This window comes from Sceloporus occidentalis, unplaced genomic scaffold (genome assembly GCF_023333645.1).
Source record: "Sceloporus occidentalis isolate IW3139 unplaced genomic scaffold, rSceOcc1.0.p SCAF_5, whole genome shotgun sequence".
Classification (NCBI taxonomy): Eukaryota; Metazoa; Chordata; class Lepidosauria; order Squamata; family Phrynosomatidae; genus Sceloporus; species Sceloporus occidentalis.
This window is the reverse complement of record NW_028316985.1, coordinates 20772859-20794535: the sequence shown is the minus strand read 5'-3', so window position 1 is coordinate 20794535 and position 21677 is coordinate 20772859. Positions and strand designations below refer to the sequence as shown.

General features: G+C 44.1%; 1 protein-coding gene across 3 annotated transcripts in view; it reads left to right on the top strand.

Annotated features, from left to right (window-relative positions):
- Window positions 1-21677, top strand: part of TMTC1 (transmembrane O-mannosyltransferase targeting cadherins 1) — a 208854-nt gene that overhangs the window by 131254 nt on the left and 55923 nt on the right. For all 3 annotated transcript variants that reach the window (XM_089527817.1, XM_089527816.1, XM_089527815.1), the window contains one exon: window positions 3151-3264. In XM_089527817.1, coding sequence (XP_089383943.1) covers window positions 3151-3264 — 114 coding nt within the window. The remainder of the gene's footprint in view (window positions 1-3150; window positions 3265-21677) is intronic.

Here is a 21677-nt window from a genome sequence, read left to right as displayed (position 1 = left end):
TTTCCTAGTATTCCAAAGCTCGTTGTGACCTCTTAAAACAATAAAATATAAAAATATAAGCCCAAATATTCAGTGAGAGGGTTGTGGAGTATGCTAACAGAATTCAAGTATTAGATTTTGCCTAAAGTAACTAGGCCAGATGTGGGAATCATGTGATCCTCCTAAAGTCATTAAACTGTAACTCTCAGCAACCCTGGGCACTATAAGCAGTGGTAGGGAATGTTGTGCTTTGTAGTCTAGTAGCTTCTGAGGATGCACATAATTACCAGTTCTACTTTCAGCAGTTAGACAAAAAGTTCTATGTAAAGTCAAAACTGGAGAGCCAGTGTAGTATAGTAGTTTGAGCATTGGACTATGGCTCTGGAGAGCAGGGTTCAAATCCTTTATCAACCATGGAAACCCACTGAGGTGACTTTGGGGAAGTCACACTCACTAAGGCTTAAAGGAAATAGGAAATTGGAAATTGCTTGAAGGCACACAACAACAATAAAACTGAAAACTCTGTGAATCTCAAAGGAAAACAGTGGAAAACAGCAGCTAGGTAGTGTTTATGTTGAAAAAGCTGGACATAATTTTAGATACTGGATAAGGTAAGAAAAAAGGAATGAAAGTAAAACTGATTTCTTTTCATAGCGAACCATCAGAAACTAAAGGGGATGGATCATCAGGGAACAAAGCCTTAGCTTCTATTGCTACAACCTATTTTTCCTCCAGAATAGGGTCTCACTACTGAACTGTTAAATCTGTTCAGTTGTATAAGTGTAATTTAAATTGATGTGATTTATGGACGTAAAGTGTGTAGCAGGTTGGTTTGTGAAAAACACCATAGCAATCAGTTAGGAAGGAAATCACTGAGGCATTGTTCCCAATTGTAGTATATCTGTGTTTTCTTTTTCTTTTTTTTTCTCAGCCGTTTCAATTGTTATGTATTTTCTGGAGGAATAATATTAAAGTTTAGGAATTCATGCTGGGCAAACATGCATGGAAAATATGAGTTGGGAGATTGAAGGAAGTGTAAATGGGGAAACATTTCATATTGCTTTGTTATTTGTTCTCTATCTTTCTCCATTTGGTTAGTTTATGGATATTTATTATTTCCTATTCTAATTAGGAAATAGTGTCCTGAGTAGATCAGCACTTTGCACTTAATTTGTAACAATTGACGTAGGCCTAGGAGGAAGCAGAGAAACTGGAACATTTGAAAGCATCTGAAAAATTGGGATGACCCTAAGGCAAACCTATCATGGGGTTTTCTGGGCAAGATTTCTTCAGAGGGGGGTTTCCTTTTCCTTCCTCTGAGTCTGAGACCGTGTGACTTGCGCAGGGTCACCCAGTGGGTTTCCATACCTGAACCCTGGTCTCTAGAGTCATAGCTCAACACTCTAACCACTACACTATACCGGCTTTCAGTCTGAGTCTGGTTAGGCTAAATATTGGACTTAGGCCTCAGATTGCTATGGGGTTGCCTCTACTGTTAGTTTTTTATTGTTGTTAACTGCTCTCAAGTTAAATTCAACTTATGGCTACCCTGTAAGTGAGACATCTCCAAATCACCTTATGAGCAACAGCCCTGCTCAGATCTTGCAGGCCATGGCTTCCCTGATTGAATGTATCTATCTGGAATGCTGTCGTTCTCTTTTCCTACTACCTTACCAAGCAATATTGTCTTTTCTAGTGACTCATGTCTTCTCATGATGTGGCCAAAGTATGCCAGCCTCAGTTTAGTCAACTTGGTGTCTAGGGAGACCTCAGGCCTGATTTGCTTTAGGACCCATTTATTTGTCTTTCTAGCAGTCGACAATGTCTGCAGAACTCTTTTCCAGCACCACATTTTTAGTGACTTGATTTTCTTCCTATCAGCTTTCTTAATTCTCCAGTTTTCACATCATAACAATGGGAAATACAATTTCATGGACAATCCTAACTTTAGTATTCAGTTATATATATTTATACTTCAGGAACATCTAGTTCCTTCATAGACTTCTTTCCCAGTCCTATTCTTCTTCTGTTTTCTTGACTATAGGTGGGATACAGACCACCCAAAAAGGTTGGTCTGCCCATGCCTTATTTTGCTGCGTGAGGACGCTGCAGCAGATAAACTGCGCTGCTTCCTTGCGCCGCAAAAAGAACTTGCAAAAAGCAGGTTCTTTTTGCGGTGCCATTGTGATGCCGCAGTGCGCCTATGGTGCACTTGTGACTTCACAATGGCATCGCGACATGCGGACACTAAACGTCTGTTGCGTCAAAATAGCGGAGCCCATCTGTACAGGGTGCTGCCATTTTGATGCCCTCGTCATGTGCAAGAGGTGAGGGGCGTCTGGAAGCGCCACCCCTCGCATGTGACGATGGTGCCCCATTGCGCCTGTCTGTATAGCGCCATAGTCTCTACTTTGATTAATGACTGAGCCAAAATATGAAAAATCTTGAACTATTTCAGCAGAGAAGGCCCTCTTCTGTGACCTCACACAGTGTATTGCCAATTCAGAGGGGGTTTGCCATTGCCACCCTCTGAGGCTGAGAGAGTGTAACTTGCCCAAGGTCACCTAGTGAGTTTTTATGCTCAAGCGGGGATTTGGACTCTGGTCTCCAGAGTCATGGTCCAATACTCAAACCATTACACCTTACTGCTCTAACCTAACTTAAAATGGCCTATCCAATTGGCATGAAAAGAGTGTGGGAGAGTCTATAATTTAAATCTTTGCCCCAGGCAGCAAAGTGTTTTGTTTTGGACCTAGATTGATATCTTGGCAAATTCTTCTCTTTGTATAACACACTCCTTGCTCATTTGCCTCCTCTTGAGGACCTTTCTTTATTTTGAATTGCCTATAAAATCCATTATTGCAGGGTTGCAGAGACTGTGAATGAAAGGTACAGTTTCAGTATACTAGATCCAGCTTTGACATACACATCTTCCCATGGGCTTCATTTATACTTCCACCTTTTGAGGATGCTGGGGGCAGAACTGGGAACAGTACTTTTGTGAGCCATGTCTTTAATTTCTCCAGCCAGTGACCATGTTTGTGGGGAGATTTGGGGAGTTCCGATTAGAAAATCCTTTCCAATTATGTCTGGGGGCAAGCCATGAAGAGGTGCAAACTCAAGAATAAAAAGCAAAATGATTTATGATGCTATTTTATATTGTTTTTATAGGTCAGGAGTCCAGACTCTGCCCCATAATGCCAAGGTCCACTATAACTATGCTAATTTTTTGAAAGATCAGGGTCGTGACCGTGAAGCCATCTACCACTACAAAACAGCACTTGAGTAAGTTTTTGGAAACTACCATTCATGCATCTCTGTTTGGGTAATATTAAATATGCATCAATTGGAAGTAAAATGTCATCTCAAAAAGTGTCTTGCTCCTCTTATTGTTTGGGTGGATTTTTCCTGTTTTTTCATATGCAAAAGGGAGTTACAGTGTTTATACTGTATGCTTTGTGGTTGCCATGAAATATCTGTTAGTAAAGCCATACAAGATAGCTTTTAAAAACTGTCTAGGCTGAAGTCCTATACATGCTTGCTTGAGAGTACCAATGGAATTCATTATATGATTAATGAGAAGTAAATCCCATTGAGAACTGAATATCCTGTTTGATCTTGGAAACTAAGCAGAGTCAGCCTTGTTTAGTACTTGGATTGAAGACTACCAAGGTCTTGTGTTTTGCAGAGTATTTTCAACTCCAGTGATTTCTGCTGAAGGCCCCAGAAGAAGACCTTTTCTCATTGAGGCCAAAATGTTTGGGGCTTTCTTTTCTTTTTAAAAAATAATAAACACTTGACCATCTCAGAACATATGGATTTGGGTTAAGTACAGTGAAATGGCCACTTCAGGGAGCTAGTTTTGAGTGTCATGAAAGTGCAGAAAATGGTTGGCTGTTTAATGGTTGTATTTTTACTTTGAAGGAGGGGGAGGAATGTGTGGAAGAATTTACAACTCAGGTGTCAGGATAACTTGACTGGCCTTGGATATTCTGCAGCTTGCTTGATGTAGTGGGTTGCTCCGCGTCAGGCAGCAGAATGTCTTGGGCTGACCGAGAGGGCATTGATTGATTTCATTTATGTAATGTAATATATTACATTATAATGTATATGCTGTATATACTCTGACAATGTATATGCTGATGACATAATATAATAGTAAATTGCAAGAACTTAAGCCTGAGATGTCATTTGACTTAGATTTTTTCCTGATTAAAATCTACCCACTGTGTGATGCAGTTTCTCTGTTGATCCCACTGACAATAACATTCAGCCCTTCTTCACTGGCACTTAAGCGCAGCCATCTGGTTATCAGTTACTCTAAGCACAAAGTAATTGCTCCCCACTACCTCTATCCTTCACTCCTGAAACTCAGCAAGCACCAAGTTGCCATAGCTGTGGTGCTGTCTTTTACTTGGCAGAGCTCTAATTATAGAGGTTGGTTTTGCCAGGAGTCTTAATTAAGGATCATTAGTTATATAGCCCATGACAATCTTATTTACAGAGCATTGTGAACACCATCCCTCTCTGTGCTTTACGCTTTCTGAAGGATCAGCAGTGCATCTTCCAAAGTTGTTGGTTAAGTGCAAGTACTTCGTCAATGGATGTGTGGTTGCTTGGCAACTTGAAATTACATTGTGGTTGCCTACTCTGATCTCTTACCTTTTCAACTCTACCAAGTAAGTTGTGTGGGCAAAATAAACACGGCTTCAAGCCAGTATGTTGATCTCCTTGCTCACTGGAGGATTGTCATAGCTAGCAGGGCTGTGAATAGTGTTTGCCTGATTTTCTGGCAAGCATGTCAGATTGTAACAATAGGAGGAAAGCCAGTAAACCATGTTTGAGGAATGGAATTTGCAATCAGTTGTTAAAACTTAAAATATAGGTGAGTCCAGTAAGGGCAGAGGGGAAACTTTGGAATATTCCATGTCATGAAATGGCTCATAGGAGAGGTATGAATAGGAGGGATATGAAAGTCCCTGCTGGATTGGACCAAGTGTTCACTTAATTCACCATCCTGCTTTTCAGAGCACACAAACAGGGCATGAAGCCAGCCTCCTCTTTCCTTGTTGCTCCCCAATAACTGATTTGTAGGGCGGTACTATTTCAGAGTATGGCATAGTTTTTGTGCATCCCTTGAACCTCTCATCATTCATCCATTTGTCAGCCCCCAACTTTTTGACCATAAACTTTTTTTTACCAAAACTGTTCCCCAACTCTTAAGAACAGTTAAAACTTGTTTGGTAGGTCCTGCCCCAAGTTGTAGACATTCCCAGGAATGACATATGCCATTTCTGGGCATCTCAGTTGACAAATGTAGTAGTATGGTGCAGGTCTCCCAGGGTTAAAGGTAGCAGAGTCCCAGAGGTGCCCTTTCTTGATCTAATCTCTCTTGAAAGCCATTTTAGGTAATGACAGGGCCCCCAAGTTGGGACAGTGGATTTCCTTCAATATGTGCCATGTGAAGAAGTCATTCCTCTTCTCTGCCTCAAATTTCCTGCTATTTTCATTGGACAACCCTGAGTTCTAGTATTAGGTGAGAAGGAGAAAAATGTGTCTCCCATAATTTCCTAGCTAGCATAGCTAGTGGCCCTACCATCTGGGGAATTCCGGGAGTTGTGTTGCCAAAAGGAGAGTATTTGAGTCATTGCTCATGGGGACTTGATCTGGAATTTTCTTATGACTTATCCTATTGTAATTGCGGGCTATACCACATTCATACTTTTTCAAACGTTATATAAGTGCACTATTTCTCTTTGTATTACAACTTTCCCCCACAATGGCAGTCAGATAGCAGCAGGCACAACTCCATCCCCCTAGACTCAAATGGCCTGTGATCCTTTATATTGCTCCTATTGTGAAACTGGGGAGCAGGCAATAGGATCTCAGCCTTGAACAACGATCTCACAGGTTGCAATCCAAAATATACCACAGAGTGTTTGTATCAGGGCCCCCTGAACTTTTTTTTTTTAAGTTTGGTAGATCAGTCTCAGTGGGAAACATGTGCTGACTTTACTCACTTTTTAGAAAAAGCATAGATACAGGAGGTCATTGGTTGTTTTATAATGTAACCCCATGAACTGTTGCCAAGCTGTTGTGGGGGCTGGAGAAATGGAACCAGATGGGAAGGAGTCATAAACAATGTAAAACAAATGTCTCTGTGCAAATGTATTGGTCTGGATAAAATCTCCTTCCTTTGTGCCTAGTGCAGACGGCAGAACTTAAGTCTACCTTGAAAAGTTCTCTCATTGGGGAGCAGTGTCTAAACCAGAGTTCATGAGTGGTTGATATTGTGGAATGGTGATAATAGTTATAAACCTTTAAGCTTGCTTGCAGTGAGGCAATACAGACAAATTGCCACAATAGAGCCCTTTGGTAGCTTGCCAGATGTTCTCCAGTAGGATTCAGAAAGCAAAGCAAAGCAAACTATACTACTTGGCTGAACTGTTCTTTAAAAGCAAGGAAATAAAAGGAGATAGATGCTGCAAAAGAATGTAGATTAATGGGAGGCGAAGGTTATCCCATAAGGTTAATTTTAAAATACTTTGCTGCTATAAAATGTTTGCCACTGCCAGCTCTGTATGAGACACCGTGCTGCAGGCAACTGAAAGAATATTCATCTTAGATGAAAGAATGTATGGCTCATCATTGGTGTGTATGCATATGAATATATGGGGGATAGAATTGGAATATCAAGATACTAAATTTGTAGTGCTGTACTGAATGTTTAATGTGCTATGCTAGTCTTGGAGCCTTTCGTATTAAAATGTGTGCGCCCTCTTCTTTATGTCTTTAAACACAGTCTTACCGATAAGAAGGAAGTGGATAAACATTATTATTATTATTATTATTATTATTATTATTATTATTATATAAGTGAAGCTGCTATTCCTGTTTCCTGACAGTGGCTGCATCTGCATCATAGCAGAAATAATCCACTTTAACTGCCATGGTTCAATGCTATAGAATTGTGGGAATTCTACTTTTGTGAGATATTTAGCCTTCTCTGTTATAGAGCTCTGATGCCACAACAAACTACAATTTCCAGAATTCCATAGCACTGGGCCATAGTAGTTAAAGGGTGTCAACCTGGATTATTTCTGCAGTGCAGATGCAGGCACTGTTTTCTTTTTGCACTGCATGCTACTATTTTTTTTAATTTGTAATTGCTCACAACTTGGAAAAAAGTACTTCATTGGACTACAACTCCCAGAATTCTCCTGCCCCACCATGTATGACGACTTGCTTTCAGAAGCTTCAAGTTTCAATCCCTAGCTTCTACTGTTTTTGTTTGGTTTAGAAAACCAACAAACTCCTGATATAGGACTGTTCTGTGCAGAAAGCTAATGTCCATCTAGAGCAGTCTCTCTTGGGCTAGATGGACTGGTGGCCATAAGTCAGTGCATTCTGTTTTCCATATAGCCAAATAGTCTTTCAGCAGCAAAATATGAGCCAAACAAGAAATGAGGTTAAATATATGATTTCTTCTTTTAATAGCCATCTATGTGATCATAGTTGGTACTACTGTGGTCCTTGCAAAAAATCACATTCCAAAGTTGTTGTTTCCCTGGGAATGAGGTTTCCAGCAACAGACCTTCTCTTGAGGTTAATAGTGGCTTTAGGGCAGGAAAAGGGGACCTGTGGCGCTCTGGATATTGGCTATGGAAGGGAAAACCCCAGTTTAGGGTTCAGGAATAGAGGCATACTGAAGTGAAGGGAACAGTTTAAAGACATAGTGCCAGTCTAGATGTCAGCATTCAGTCTGTGCAATCTGGTACCAATGAAGACGTACACCTTACCATGTATAATAGTTGTGGAACATGGACCTAGCAACAGCATACAACAGCAGATAGCAAAAAGTAGCAATAGTTGTATCCCTATGGTTGCAGTAGCTGCTGACAATGAAATTTGTTGTTGTTAACTGCCCTCAAGTCAATCTAGACCTACAGCGACACTGTGGGTGAGATATCTACAAGGCTTTCTGTCCTCCACTGCTCTGCTTAGGTCATGCAAATTCATACCCATGACCTCCTTAACAAAGTTCATCCATCTAGCAAGTTTGTTTTTCCAGTGGGTCGTGCCTTCTCATGATGTAGCCAAAGTACGATAGCCTTCATTTAATAATCTTGGCCTCCAGGGAGATTTCCGGCTTGATCTGTTCTAGGATCCATTTGTTTGTCTTCTTGATTGTTGACAGCATCCTTAGCACTCTTTTCCAGCACCACATCTCAAATGAATTGATTTTATTCCTATCTGTTTTTTTTTACTGCACAATTCTAACTTTTGTGCTCAGTTGTATATCTTTGCTCTTTAGGATCTTTTGTAGTTCTTTCATCACTGCACTCCCCATTCTTGGACTGCCTGAAGGAAGAGGCCCCTCCCTCTTCAACTGTCATCTCGGCCTCAGAGGGAGCCATCAGGCAGACCCAGCAACATCGGGGACTGCCTGAAGGAAGAGGCCCCTCCCTCCTCAACTGTCATCTCGGCCTCAGAGGGAGCCATCAGGCAGACCCAGCAACATCGGGGACTGCCTGAAGGAAGAGGCCCCTCCCTCCTCAACTGTCATCTCGGCCTCAGAGGGAGCCATCAGGCAGACCCAGCAACATCTTGGACTGCCTGAAGGAAGAGGCCCCTCCCTCTTCAACTGTCATCTCGGCCTCAGAGGGAGCCATCAGGCAGACCCAGCAACATCTTGGACTGCCTGAAGGAAGAGGCCCCTCCCTCTTCAACTGTCATCTCGGCCTCAGAGGGAGCCATCAGGCAGACCCAGCAACATCGGGGACTGCCTGAAGGAAGAGGCCCCTCCCTCCTCAACTGTCATCTCGGCCTCAGAGGGAGCCATCAGGCAGACCCAGCAACATCGGGGACTGCCTGAAGGAAGAGGCCCCTCCCTCCTCAACTGTCATCTCGGCCTCAGAGGGAGCCATCAGGCAGACCCAGCAACATCTTGGACTGCCTGAAGGAAGAGGCCCCTCCCTCTTCAACTGTCATCTCGGCCTCAGAGGGAGCCATCAGGCAGACCCAGCAACATCTTGGACTGCCTGAAGGAAGAGGCCCCTCCCTCTTCAACTGTCATCTCGGCCTCAGAGGGAGCCATCAGGCAGACCCAGCAACATCGGGGACTGCCTGAAGGAAGAGGCCCCTCCCTCCTCAACTGTCATCTCGGCCTCAGAGGGAGCCATCAGGCAGACCCAGCAACATCTTGGACTGCCTGAAGGAAGAGGCCCCTCCCTCTTCAACTGTCATCTCGGCCTCAGAGGGAGCCATCAGGCAGACCCAGCAACATCTTGGACTGCCTGAAGGAAGAGGCCCCTCCCTCTTCAACTGTCATCTCGGCCTCAGAGGGAGCCATCAGGCAGACCCAGCAACATCGGGGACTGCCTGAAGGAAGAGGCCCCTCCCTCCTCAACTGTCATCTCGGCCTCAGAGGGAGCCATCAGGCAGACCCAGCAACATCGGGGACTGCCTGAAGGAAGAGGCCCCTCCCTCCTCAACTGTCATCTCGGCCTCAGAGGGAGCCATCAGGCAGACCCAGCAACATCTTGGACTGCCTGAAGGAAGAGGCCCCTCCCTCTTCAACTGTCATCTCGGCCTCAGAGGGAGCCATCAGGCAGACCCAGCAACATCGGGGACTGCCTGAAGGAAGAGGCCCCTCCCTCCTCAACTGTCATCTCGGCCTCAGAGGGAGCCATCAGGCAGACCCAGCAACATCAAGGACTGCCTGAAGGAAGAGGCCCCTCCCTCTTCAATTGTCATCTCGGCCTCAGAGGGAGCCATCAGGCAGACCCAGCAACATCAGGGACTGCCTGAAGGAAGAGGCCCCTCCCTCCTCAACTGTCATCTCGGCCTCAGAGGGAGCCATCAGGCAGACCCAGCAACATCTTGGACTGCCTGAAGGAAGAGGCCCCTCCCTCCTCAACTGTCATCTCGGCCTCAGAGGGAGCCAGCAGGCAGACCCAGCAACATCTTGGACTGCCTGAAGGAAGAGGCCCCTCCCTCTTCAACTGTCATCTCGGCCTCAGAGGGAGCCATCAGGCAGACCCAGCAACATCGGGGACTGCCTGAAGGAAGAGGCCCCTCCCTCCTCAACTGTCATCTCGGCCTCAGAGGGAGCCATCAGGCAGACCCAGCAACATCAGGGACTGCCTGAAGGAAGAGGCCCCTCCCTCCTCAACTGTCATCTCGGCCTCAGAGGGAGCCATCAGGCAGACCCAGCAACATCTTGGACTGCCTGAAGGAAGAGGCCCCTCCCTCTTCAACTGTCATCTCGGCCTCAGAGGGAGCCATCAGGCAGACCCAGCAACATCGGGGACTGCCTGAAGGAAGAGGCCCCTCCCTCCTCAACTGTCATCTCGGCCTCAGAGGGAGCCATCAGGCAGACCCAGCAACATCAAGGACTGCCTGAAGGAAGAGGCCCCTCCTTCTTCAACTGTCATCTCGGCCTCAGAGGGAGCCATCAGGCAGACCCAGCAACATCGGGGACTGCCTGAAGGAAGAGGCCCCTCCCTCTTCAACTGTCATCTCGGCCTCAGAGGGAGCCATCAGGCAGACCCAGCAACATCAGGGACTGCCTGAAGGAAGAGGCCCCTCCCTCCTCAACTGTCATCTCGGCCTCAGAGGGAGCCATCAGGCAGACCCAGCAACATCTTGGACTGCCTGAAGGAAGAGGCCCCTCCCTCTTCAACTGTCATCTCGGCCTCAGAGGGAGCCATCAGGCAGACCCAGCAACATCGGGGACTGCCTGAAGGAAGAGGCCCCTCCCTCTTCAACTGTCATCTCGGCCTCAGAGGGAGCCATCAGGCAGACCCAGCAACATCAGGGACTGCCTGAAGGAAGAGGCCCCTCCCTCCTCAACTGTCATCTCGGCCTCAGAGGGAGCCATCAGGCAGACCCAGCAACATCTTGGACTGCCTGAAGGAAGAGGCCCCTCCCTCTTCAACTGTCATCTCGGCCTCAGAGGGAGCCATCAGGCAGACCCAGCAACATCGGGGACTGCCTGAAGGAAGAGGCCCCTCCCTCTTCAACTGTCATCTCGGCCTCAGAGGGAGCCATCAGGCAGACCCAGCAACATCAGGGACTGCCTGAAGGAAGAGGCCCCTCCCTCCTCAACTGTCATCTCGGCCTCAGAGGGAGCCAGCAGGCAGACCAGCAACATCTTGGACTGCCTGAAGGAAGAGGCCCCTCCCTCTTCAACTGTCATCTCGGCCTCAGAGGGAGCCATCAGGCAGACCCAGCAACATCTTGGACTGCCTGAAGGAAGAGGCCCCTCCCTCTTCAACTGTCATCTCGGCCTCAGAGGGAGCCATCAGGCAGACCCAGCAACATCGGGGACTGCCTGAAGGAAGAGGCCCCTCCCTCCTCAACTGTCATCTCGGCCTCAGAGGGAGCCATCAGGCAGACCCAGCAACATCAGGGACTGCCTGAAGGAAGAGGCCCCTCCCTCCTCAACTGTCATCTCGGCCTCAGAGGGAGCCAGCAGGCAGACCAGCAACATCTTGGACTGCCTGAAGGATGAGACTTCTCCCTCCTTTAACTGTATTTTTATTGTATTAACGATTTTACTGTACACCGCTATGATCATCGCGGAATAGCGGTCTATAAATAAAACATATTATTATTATTATTATTATTATTATTATTCTTTGTCTTCTTCTGATTTCTTGACTGCAGTCCCCATTCTGGTTAATGTTTCATCCAAGGTATGAGAACTCTTTTACTATTTCTATTTCCTCATTGGCTAGGTTGAATTTGTTTAGCTTCTTTGTGGTAATATTTTTGCGTTCTTTATGTTCAGCAGTAAGTTTGCTTTTGCATTTTCTCCTTTGATCTTTCTTAGTAGTAGTTCTAGATCTGTGATGTTTTCTGCTAGTAGTATGGTGTCATCTGCATGTCTTAGATTGTTGATATTCCTTCCTCCTATTTTCATTCCTCATTCTTCTGTGTCCAAGCCAGCTTTTCATATAACATGAAGTAGTCATTGATCCATAATAGAAAAATATTAAGTGAGCACCATATAAAAACTATTAATGTTGAACCTTTTTCTTATATTTCAAATGGTTACTGTTATTAGTCGAAAGCACCAGTTAGTCAGTGATAAGGTCAGAATGCTCTGGTAATGTTTAGTCTGCTTTTTCTTGAGATTTCTAAGGGCTTAATAACTGCAGCTTCTAATTTTTTCCTTGAACGCTTTTCCTTTAGTGTGTCTCTAACGTAATTTGACCTTATGAATCACTAGTTTAGCTGATGGTTGTTAACGACTAACAATTTCTGGACTGTCACATATTCCCCTTCCCTACTTTAGGAACTGAGGAAGATGAGGTTTTAAAAATCCTCTCTGGTCCAAAACACACTGCAGAGACAGCTTTAACTGTCCTGGCTCACTGCTAGGGAAACCTGGGAATTGTAGTTTATTGTGGCACCAGAGCAATCTCTGACAGAGAAGGCTAAATGTCTCACAAAACTACAGTTCCCAGAATTCCCTAGTGCTGAGACAGGGCAGTTAAAGCTGTCTCATACTGGATTATTTCTGCAGTGTGTTTTGGACCTCTGCAAACAAAAAACCCAATCCTCATCCTCCCTTCCCCTGCCATTTTATTTAAGGGGGAAAAAATTGGAGACATGAAATGCAGTAATGTATTAACTGCATGCCTTCTTTGGCCCTGAGAAACGGAGGGAAGAGAAGTACAATAGAGTTGCTTGACAATTATAAAATGTAATCTTTATGGAGAGACTGCTTTTTGCTTCTGTGAGTTCTGACTACAGTTGCCTGTCAGCAGCAAGATTGCTTATATAAATGGTCCAGTGTGTGAACCATTCCATTTTAGCAGTGATGAAATCCAAACACAGTGGGCATTGCCAAAACAAAATAAATACAGGCTTACTGATTTAAATGAAGTTTGCTTCTTTGCCCAGACTTGGAGAAGGTTTACGTAGTGACTTGGGCATTCCTGAATGAAATGTTAGGAACAAAGGTAAGGGGAAAATATAGGTATGTTTTGAATATTTTCCTGCATTGGTCATAATCTGATTTTCTAAAGCTGCAGTCTTGTTAGATGAAGCAAGAGGAACCTGTGTCTGTTCAGATACTGATGTGCTTCAGTTCCCATCAGCCTGAACTAGTATTGCCAGTTTTCAAAAAACAAGGAACAGTTGAAGTTCATTATATGTAGGGTTGCCATAAGTCTGGCCCTCCAAACCGGGACAAATGTAGGACAACATTTTCAAATGTAGGGCACATTTTTTTAAAATGGAGGACACACAAAAAATTGATGATTTTTAAAAAATGTAAATATAAATGCATGTTTCTTAGGCATGATCAAAATACACTTTAAAAATACACTTAATAAAAATAAATATTGCAAAAAATACACTTTAAAAATACATTTAATTAAAATAAATACTGGAAAAAATACACTTTAAAAACAGCACACTTAACCAAAATAAATACTGTAAATGGGCACCCTCCTCCTCCTCTTCCTCCTCCTCCTCGGTGCCAAAAAAGGGCAAAGGAAATGGCCCTTTCCTTCCCCTCTGGCTGCAGCCTGGCCCAACAGAGGAGGAGCTCCTCCTCCTGAGCCTGGCTGGCCAATGGGGGCAGAGTGGGGCTGGAACAGCCCCGCCCCCTGCCAGCGCTCACAGGCTCCGGCCTGGAGAAGGGGCGGGCTGTTCAGCCCCAGCCTCAGAGGAGGAAGTCCTCCTCATTAGCCCTGCGTGCGGCTGTGCAGAAGCCTGGTCTTGAAGGGAGGGTAGGGCAAGACAAAGAGCCCTTTCCCCTCCCTCTGGCCCAGAGTCCTCCTCCGCTCTGCCTCCTCCTCCTCCTCCTTTTCTGAGGCTCTGCCTCCTTAAGGGGCCAGCTCCTATTTTAGGCCGGCGCGTGGCCAGGGCCAGGGTCGCCGAGGAGGAGGAGGCAGAGGAGGAGGAGAAGGGTGGCCAGCCAGCCACGCGTGGCCCTGAAAGGCAAGGGGAACGCACAGGGAGGAGGAGGTTGGAGAAGGAGGCGGAGGCGGGTGGCTGGCTGCCTGGCCGGCCGGCGGGCTGCATGGGCGGCCATAGCCAGAGGGAGCGCGCAGGGGGCGGAGGAGAAGGAGGAGGCAGAGGAGGAGGAGGCGGATGCGGAAGTGGGTGGCCGGCCAGCTGCATGAACAGCTGCGGCCATAAAGAAGACGCGCATGGGGGCGGAGGTGGCCGCAGGCGGGGCAGTCCCAGTTTTGGCACAAAACCGGACCGTGACCGTGCCAGCACCCCCAAAAGCGTGATTGCCCCGCCTACAGCCGGGTTATGGCATCCCTAATTATATGCAGCAGGAGTGACAATCAGGAAGTAGCTGTTGAGAAGTTTGTGATCTACCTAAATACTAAAAGAAGTGAAAATTTGAGTTAATTTGGCCGTGTGTTTCTCTGTAAAATTAACATACTGTTCACTTTCATAAATTACATAATGCACACATTTCTGTCCCTGAAGAGTTCACACCTCAAAATATAGGATTTGGGGGCATCTTGTTCAGTCTATTTATAAAAACACTTTACAACCCTGAAATGGGAAATATCTCTTATAATAAGGGATACCTGCCAGCCCTATAAGGGCCACCGTTTTTGGCCCACAAATAAGGAACATTTGCACAGTAAATTACAGAACCTAGTTTAGACTTGGCTCAGGAATTGTGCCATCTGTACTCTGCTGGTCAAACATGAGAGCAGCTTTTGGTGAACTAGGCAGTCAAATGTTCCCCAAGCATTTTAAAAATATCCTAGAGGACTATATACTCTAAAGCAATGATTCTCAAACTGTGGGACAAGACCCCTCGTGGAAGGGGGGCAGAGGTTGCACAAGGGGGGTACAACTTGGAGGCCTGATCTCTTCTCCTCCTCCCCAACATTTTTACGTGTAAAATTTACACATGTGTTGTTTTAAGTATTGATTTTCCTCAAATAAAACTGTTCTAATTTGAATGACATTATTTCCTTATAAAATGTTAAAATATGAAGATACATGAATATGTGGGTTAAAATGTGCACACTACATAAACAAAATATTTTCATTTATATTTATTTATATATTACGTAGAGTGTGTGTGTGGGGGGGGGGGGGAGTGATGTCCGCATTTAGATGCAAAAAGAGGTCCCAAGGATAAAAAGCTTTGAGTACCACTGCTCTAAAGGCACCAGAGCTTGTCTGATCTTGGAAGCTAAACAGAGTCAGCCCTGGTTAGTATGTCTATTTCCTGGTTAGTACTATATTTCTAAGAAAGGAACTGGAAAATCACCTCTGAATAGTCCTTGCCACAAGTTGATAGGCACCTTGAAGACACACAGGCTGTTATGATCACAGCCATCCTTCTATTTTACATAATCAGTTTTCTCTATTGCTGGAGTCTTGGGCTGGGGGAATCTATACACTGAAGTAATGAGTGGACCATCACAATGTATATTCTCTCTCTCTCTCTCTCTCTCTCTCTATATATATATATATATATGGACATGGATGGTGCAATCTTGTCCTTTCTCTCAGGCAGCAAAATGTTTTGGGCTGGCCTTTTTCTATATGACATATACTGTGTACACTCATGTATAAGTCTAAAAACTGTAGTCAGAAAAATTCCCCCCCCCCCAAAAAAAAAAACAACCTGATTTGATCTCTCTCTCTCTCTCTCTCTTGAAAAAGGAACTATCCCCTGGTGTAATGCAAGAGTGTAATATGTCCTGGAACAGTGACCTTCCTCTGCTGTCTCATCCACCAATCTTTAGGATGAGCACAAATAGTTATGTCTGATGGAATTTTATATGGTCTTTGGCATGGTTTTCCTTTTCTTCGTCCTTTAAACCCTACATGCCCCTAGGTTTACTGTTGACCTATCCATGCATTGTATCAAAAACCATAATGTTTGTCCCAAAACCTGCTTATACATAAGGTCAATTTATAGTTGAGTATATATGGTACATATATGTTCTCTCTTCATTTCACGTTCCTTCCTTTTCTTTCAGATTACCTAAAACTAGATAGGGGCAGTATATCAATGTATGTCCTACTTGCATACTTAAGTCCTTTATACAGGATTTAAAGTAATCTGGGACTTCCCCATGTTTATCATGGCATTTTTGGCATCCTGACTTGCACCTGTTATGGATCTTTAAAGATGAGTGGGGATCACCACCCAATCTGAGACCATTTCCATAACTTTAATTGCAGTGCTTTTAGACAGAACATGGTCAGTATGCTAATAAAATTTCCATTTTGTCTTGGTTCTGCAACATGGGATATACATATTCATAATTATCTGGAGATTTTTCATGGATGTCTTTGCAACAGGATAGTCTGCTGGAATCCTGTCACAGCCTCCTTTCCTCAATCTAGCAGATGTCTAGCCATTTTCAATGGCTGTCCTTCTTTCCACCCATCACACCCCTATCCAGATAATGTGAATTTTATCAGTGGCCTTCAGCCTTTCCCAATTGTATAGGATTTCTGAAGAAATGTTGATACTTCACTGAAATGTAGTACTGTGGTCACTCTTGCAGGACTTAAGGTAGTGTTTGTAATGGTATAGGAAATTCTGACCTGCCATGCAAGACACGTGAGAGGGGAAGATTGTGAGCTAAGCCACCGAATCATTGAAAATATACAATTAAAAAGCATATTTATCCTCTCCCACTTTAAAATAACACCCATGCACAGTTTGTAAAAGTAACTCATTTGGACTGTAGGCATTCATGGTGGCTGGGTATTCTGGGAGTTGTCCAAACAAGTAACTTCTCCAAGTGCTAAACCCAGGGAAATATGGCAAGGAAAATTCAGGTTTCCTTGCTAAGTTTTGCCATGTGTTTTTCTATAAGGCTTTTATTTATATTTGAAACCAGGAATGTCTGTGTTCATTTAAATTTCGTTAAGCTGTACTCTGGCTTTGCATTCTTCATACTTTTCAGTCGGGGGGCTGCAGGTGACCTTGGGCACCATCTGGGATTTATTTCTGGGGGAAATTCAAGTGCCAACATTGTTAGCCAGCTTGTGTTTCCCCTCTTTCACTTTTTTTAAAACATAAGTAAAATGTTCTGTACTGCTACACCTATGAGGGCTGCAGCCACTCTTGCTCCTAATGCATCAAGTACTATTTTGGATTGTCCTTTGGGATGATTTTTTAAACACTTTGTGTGAAGATAATGATAACTGTGACCCTTAAGGAGAGTCAGCATGGTATAGTGCTTTCAATATGGGACTAGAACTCCAAGGGGCTCAACAGACCGCCCCTTTGGAGTGGCCTACAGCCACCCCTTTCCTCGCTGGATCAGGGCCGCGCAACTACACGCTGCGGTCTAGATCTGTCCTTTGTGGGGTGCAAAAAGAAGCTGGAAGAAGCATCTCTTTTTTGTGCTACGTGAAGGGCGCCTTAGCTGCCATTGTGGTGGCTGTTCTCTGCTTCTTGGGCACAGTACATGTAAATGCTGTGCCAAAGACATGGCGTGATGCTGCCTGCCATCTGGTCAGGCAGGAGGCTCAGGGGCAGAGTTGGGACAGACAGCATGTAGTAGCCACGCCTCCACTCTGGCCCCACGCTGTCTCTTTATGCCGGTCTGTAGAGGGCCCAAGAGACCAGGGTTCGAATTCCTGGTGGGCTGTGAAAACCCACTGGATAACCTTGGGCAGTCTCTCAGCCACAGAGGAAGGCAGTGGCAAACCCTCTCTGACCAAATCTTAAAAACAAACAAACATGATAGGTCTGCCTTAGAGTCTCCATGAGCTGGAAACAATATGAAAAGCAATGAGCCTTAAACTGACCAACTGCTGCAAATCCCAATCTGTTTGATCTCCCTTCTTTCATACCTTAGAATTAGACACTTGTGTTACATTTCATAACGTCTTGATTCATCTGGATTGTATACCTGGAAGGAATCATAAAGGTCTTCTAGTCCTTTATTCCTGAAATCCACTGCTACAACATCCCTGACGGATGTTACCCATTCAGTCTTTGTAAGGCCTCCAGAGTACATCAATGACTTGGTTGCAGACTGAGTAGAGGAGAAACTAAAAGTGCTATCCGAAGAGACACTAGGTCCAGTGGAGGCTGATGGCTTCTATGTCACTGAAGGTTAATAGATCCAATGGGTTTCAATCTGATCTTTAAAGGAGCTGGTCAAGGTGTTGAGTTCTGTCTCCACTGCAGTGTCACATGGAGGCCATACCAATTCATAGACAGATATACATGCAGTATTATGCAAACTTTGGCATGACTGCTGTTCGGTAGGGGTGCTAGCAACAGAATTTGAAAGTAACATATTCTAAATAAGATTACCTGTAAAGACTTACTTTTGAGGGTAAAATTAACTGAGGAGGGTAGGTTAGCAAGGGTATAGTGTTGTTGTTGTTGTTGTTTTTAATTATAAGCAAAATGGCTGGCAATTCCATTTCATTTTAAAGGTATAACCAATAAGATTTATTACTCCTACACTCTTGCTTTAGAGGGACTGTCACTTGTTTTTTTAAAGTGCATAAGAAATAACCCCGAAGCAGTGTTTTAATAGCTAATGTCTTACTGTTCAAGTAACAAATAATGCTGGTAAGTTATATTAGAAAACTAATGGGGAATGAGTAGTGAAATCTTTTAAAAAAACAGAAACAAAACATTCCACACTCTTCCCATGGGCCTCTGAAGTACTTACATGTAAACAGTTATCTATCAGGAACTGGTCTGGATTGTACAACTGAAAATTTCACGAAAACATTAAATTGTATTTAAACTGATGATACTGTACTATATTCTTTAGTTTGTTACCAAATAATTGCTATCTGTGTGTCGCTCTGTGTGTGTGAATGTGTGGGATTGAATCACAGGTGGACACTGAAAGATGAAAAGCTGAGTGAGAGAGCACCAGCTCTGCATGGAGAAGGTCCCACATTGAATCCCTGGCATCTCAGCACATTAACAAAAGATCAGATGGCAGATGATAGGAAAGACTCCCTACCTGAGCCCCTGGAGAGCTGCTGTCAGTTACAGTAGAGAGTGGTGGGCTACATGGACCAAAAATCTGAATCATCATAAAACACTTTCTTTTCTTCCTGGTACAGTCAGCCCTTCTTATGCACAGATTTTTTTATACACGAATCCAAGCATACACAGTTTGAAAGTGTTCCAAAAAAGTATAAATTTCAAATATCAAACCTTGATTTTCCATTTTTTATAAGGGACACCATTTTGCTATGTCATTATATTTAATGGGACTTGAGCATACACGCATTTTGTTATACACGGGGGATCTTGCATATAACAAGGGTCCACTGTAGTACCTTTCAGATCTCTGCTGATTGTTCAACATTAAATGGAAAGAAGAAAGAAAGCGCATTCTGCTTTTTTTCTTTTTTTGCTGTGGACGGGGGGTGGGGACAACAAAAACTGCTTTTCCCTTTTTGAGCTTTTTTTTCTTGTGCAGTTTCTTTTATAAAACGAGCCAGAAAGGGAAGGGAAAGGCTAGCAATAGGTTACATGTTAGTGTAACCTTTCTGAATCCTTATCATACACAGGAAAGAATGGGGAGTGAGCTGACGTGAAGGAGCCAGAAGACCTGAAGAAGGCTGTTCTGTATTTTCAGCACACATCTTGGCACTTCTTGGGAACTTCTCTTAGCTGAACGAGAATCTCTTATATTTTTAGTTTTGGCTGACATGAAATGCCTCTTATATCTCCTTCTCCCTTTCCCTGTGACTCCTGAGGATTCTAGAATTTCATAGAAGTGAAATATTCGGCAGCTGAACTGTATTTTATCGTAATGTAATGTGATTTAATGGGCTCTCCTTTCTCCCTCCCCAGCTCAAATGATTATGTTGACATTAGGATAGACCATTTCTGGCAGTTCAGGTGAAATGTTGAAATTGTGTCTCGCACAAGATCCAAGCTGGCATTTGCAGTCAGAAATACTGGGCATCTGCCAAGGCTTACAACCCATGGCAAGGGGAGGGGCAGGATGCAAATCCCTGGAGCTCCTTAGCCCCGCTGCTTTCCCACTTCGTTGTCATTCCTTTCACCTTGTCTACATCCTTAGGTGAGAAGAGAATTAGGAGCAGCAACCTGTGCTCTCCTTTTCCTTCTCTGGACACCTGAGTAGATTGGACCAAAATGTTTTAGTCGAGGGAAGGAGCAGTGGCAATAAGAGTTAGGAGATGATGGCTACAGTGAAGGAATCTTTCCCCAAACCCTTCCTTTCCTTAATCTGGAGCCAGGATAACACAAGATTGTGGGATATCTCTGTGTTTGATGGGTCTTCATCTCAACTCATCATGTTTGCATGAGATAAGCAGTAGAGATAGGATGAAGGCATGACTGAGGTGAAAGTGGCCTGTTCGTGGGCAAGGTGCAGAACTAACCTTGGAGCTTAAAACAAATTAGTTTTTTGGGCTGTAGTTCCCAAGACCCCAAAATAGTAGGCTTGGTAGCCTCTGAGCAGCTTCTAGCCGCTTTGGGGGGCGTGCATCATGTAAACACCACACCTCCAAAGTGGCTGGAAGCCACCTTGTTTGGCCCCATGTCTTTCGGGCTGTAGACTTTAGTCTACGAAAGATCATGTTTCCAACTTCTTTCTTTCATTTAGTGCTACAAGATCTCTTTACATAGGAACAAAAAACTAGTCATTGGTAATCAGTTCATTTCCCCCCATAAAACAAAGTATGACTGCACTTAGGCTTGCCAGACCAAAAATTGGAGAAGGCCCCTGTACCTTTAATGACTGGGTTCAACAGGGAATTTCAGCAGGTGTTGCTTGTTCCCTGGTTCTGTGCCATGCCACACCTGCTGAAATTCCCTCTTGTACCAAACAAGGAAATAGAAGCTGCCTCCCATTTTCAGACTGGCAGTCCTAACTTCACTGCATTGCAACTGCAGCTTAATGAGGGACCGTTTCACTCATTTTTCAGTATATCTGTAACCTTTAGTTAGTTTTATGGTTGTGGGATTCTTTAGCATAGTCAGGTGATGGCTTGTGTTATCCTTGTGCTCTATTGTGGGTGCCAAGATGAAGACAGGGTGTACAGGAGAAGAATGTGCTTTATACCACAAGTGTATAGTATTCAAATATCTTTATTTTAGTCATTTTTGAGAATCTGGAAACTAAAATATTATTCTTTAGAAAGGTAACAGCATCAGGAAGTAATTACTCTTTGGAGGAAATACTTGGAACTATAAATAGAACTGTGCCAAGTTACTTTTTTAAAAAAGCAATTTCCAAGTTCTGGATGATGCTGTGAACATTTCAGGTAGTTTCCCAGCACTTGTGTTAAAAAGTACATTAACATCCTTTCTGTATTATAGCTGGTTTCCATGACGACCGCTTCCTCCTTCCCTTTCTGTATGTCCTTCCATGTTGATTTTGGAGTTATCTTGCTGCCATCAAAGTAACAGCGACATCAAACGGGAAGCAGGTCCTGAGAATATTCACAAAAAATATAGATGCCTTTGATAGGAGAATGGTTATTTTCTGAATACTGAAAATCAGATTTCTGCCTTCTGTTTGACTTCTTTTTGTGTTGAAGCTACAATTTCAGGAGCCTAAGCAACTTCTTTATTACATAGCCATTGATAATGGAGGTAGCTCAATGGTAAAGTCTGGGAGAAGAGAGAGAACAGACTAATTGGTAACAGGAGTTTTGTGCTGGTTATACCTATAATAGTTCAAGGCTTGGCTGCCTAAATTTATCCTGACAATTGAAGTGGCAGTGTT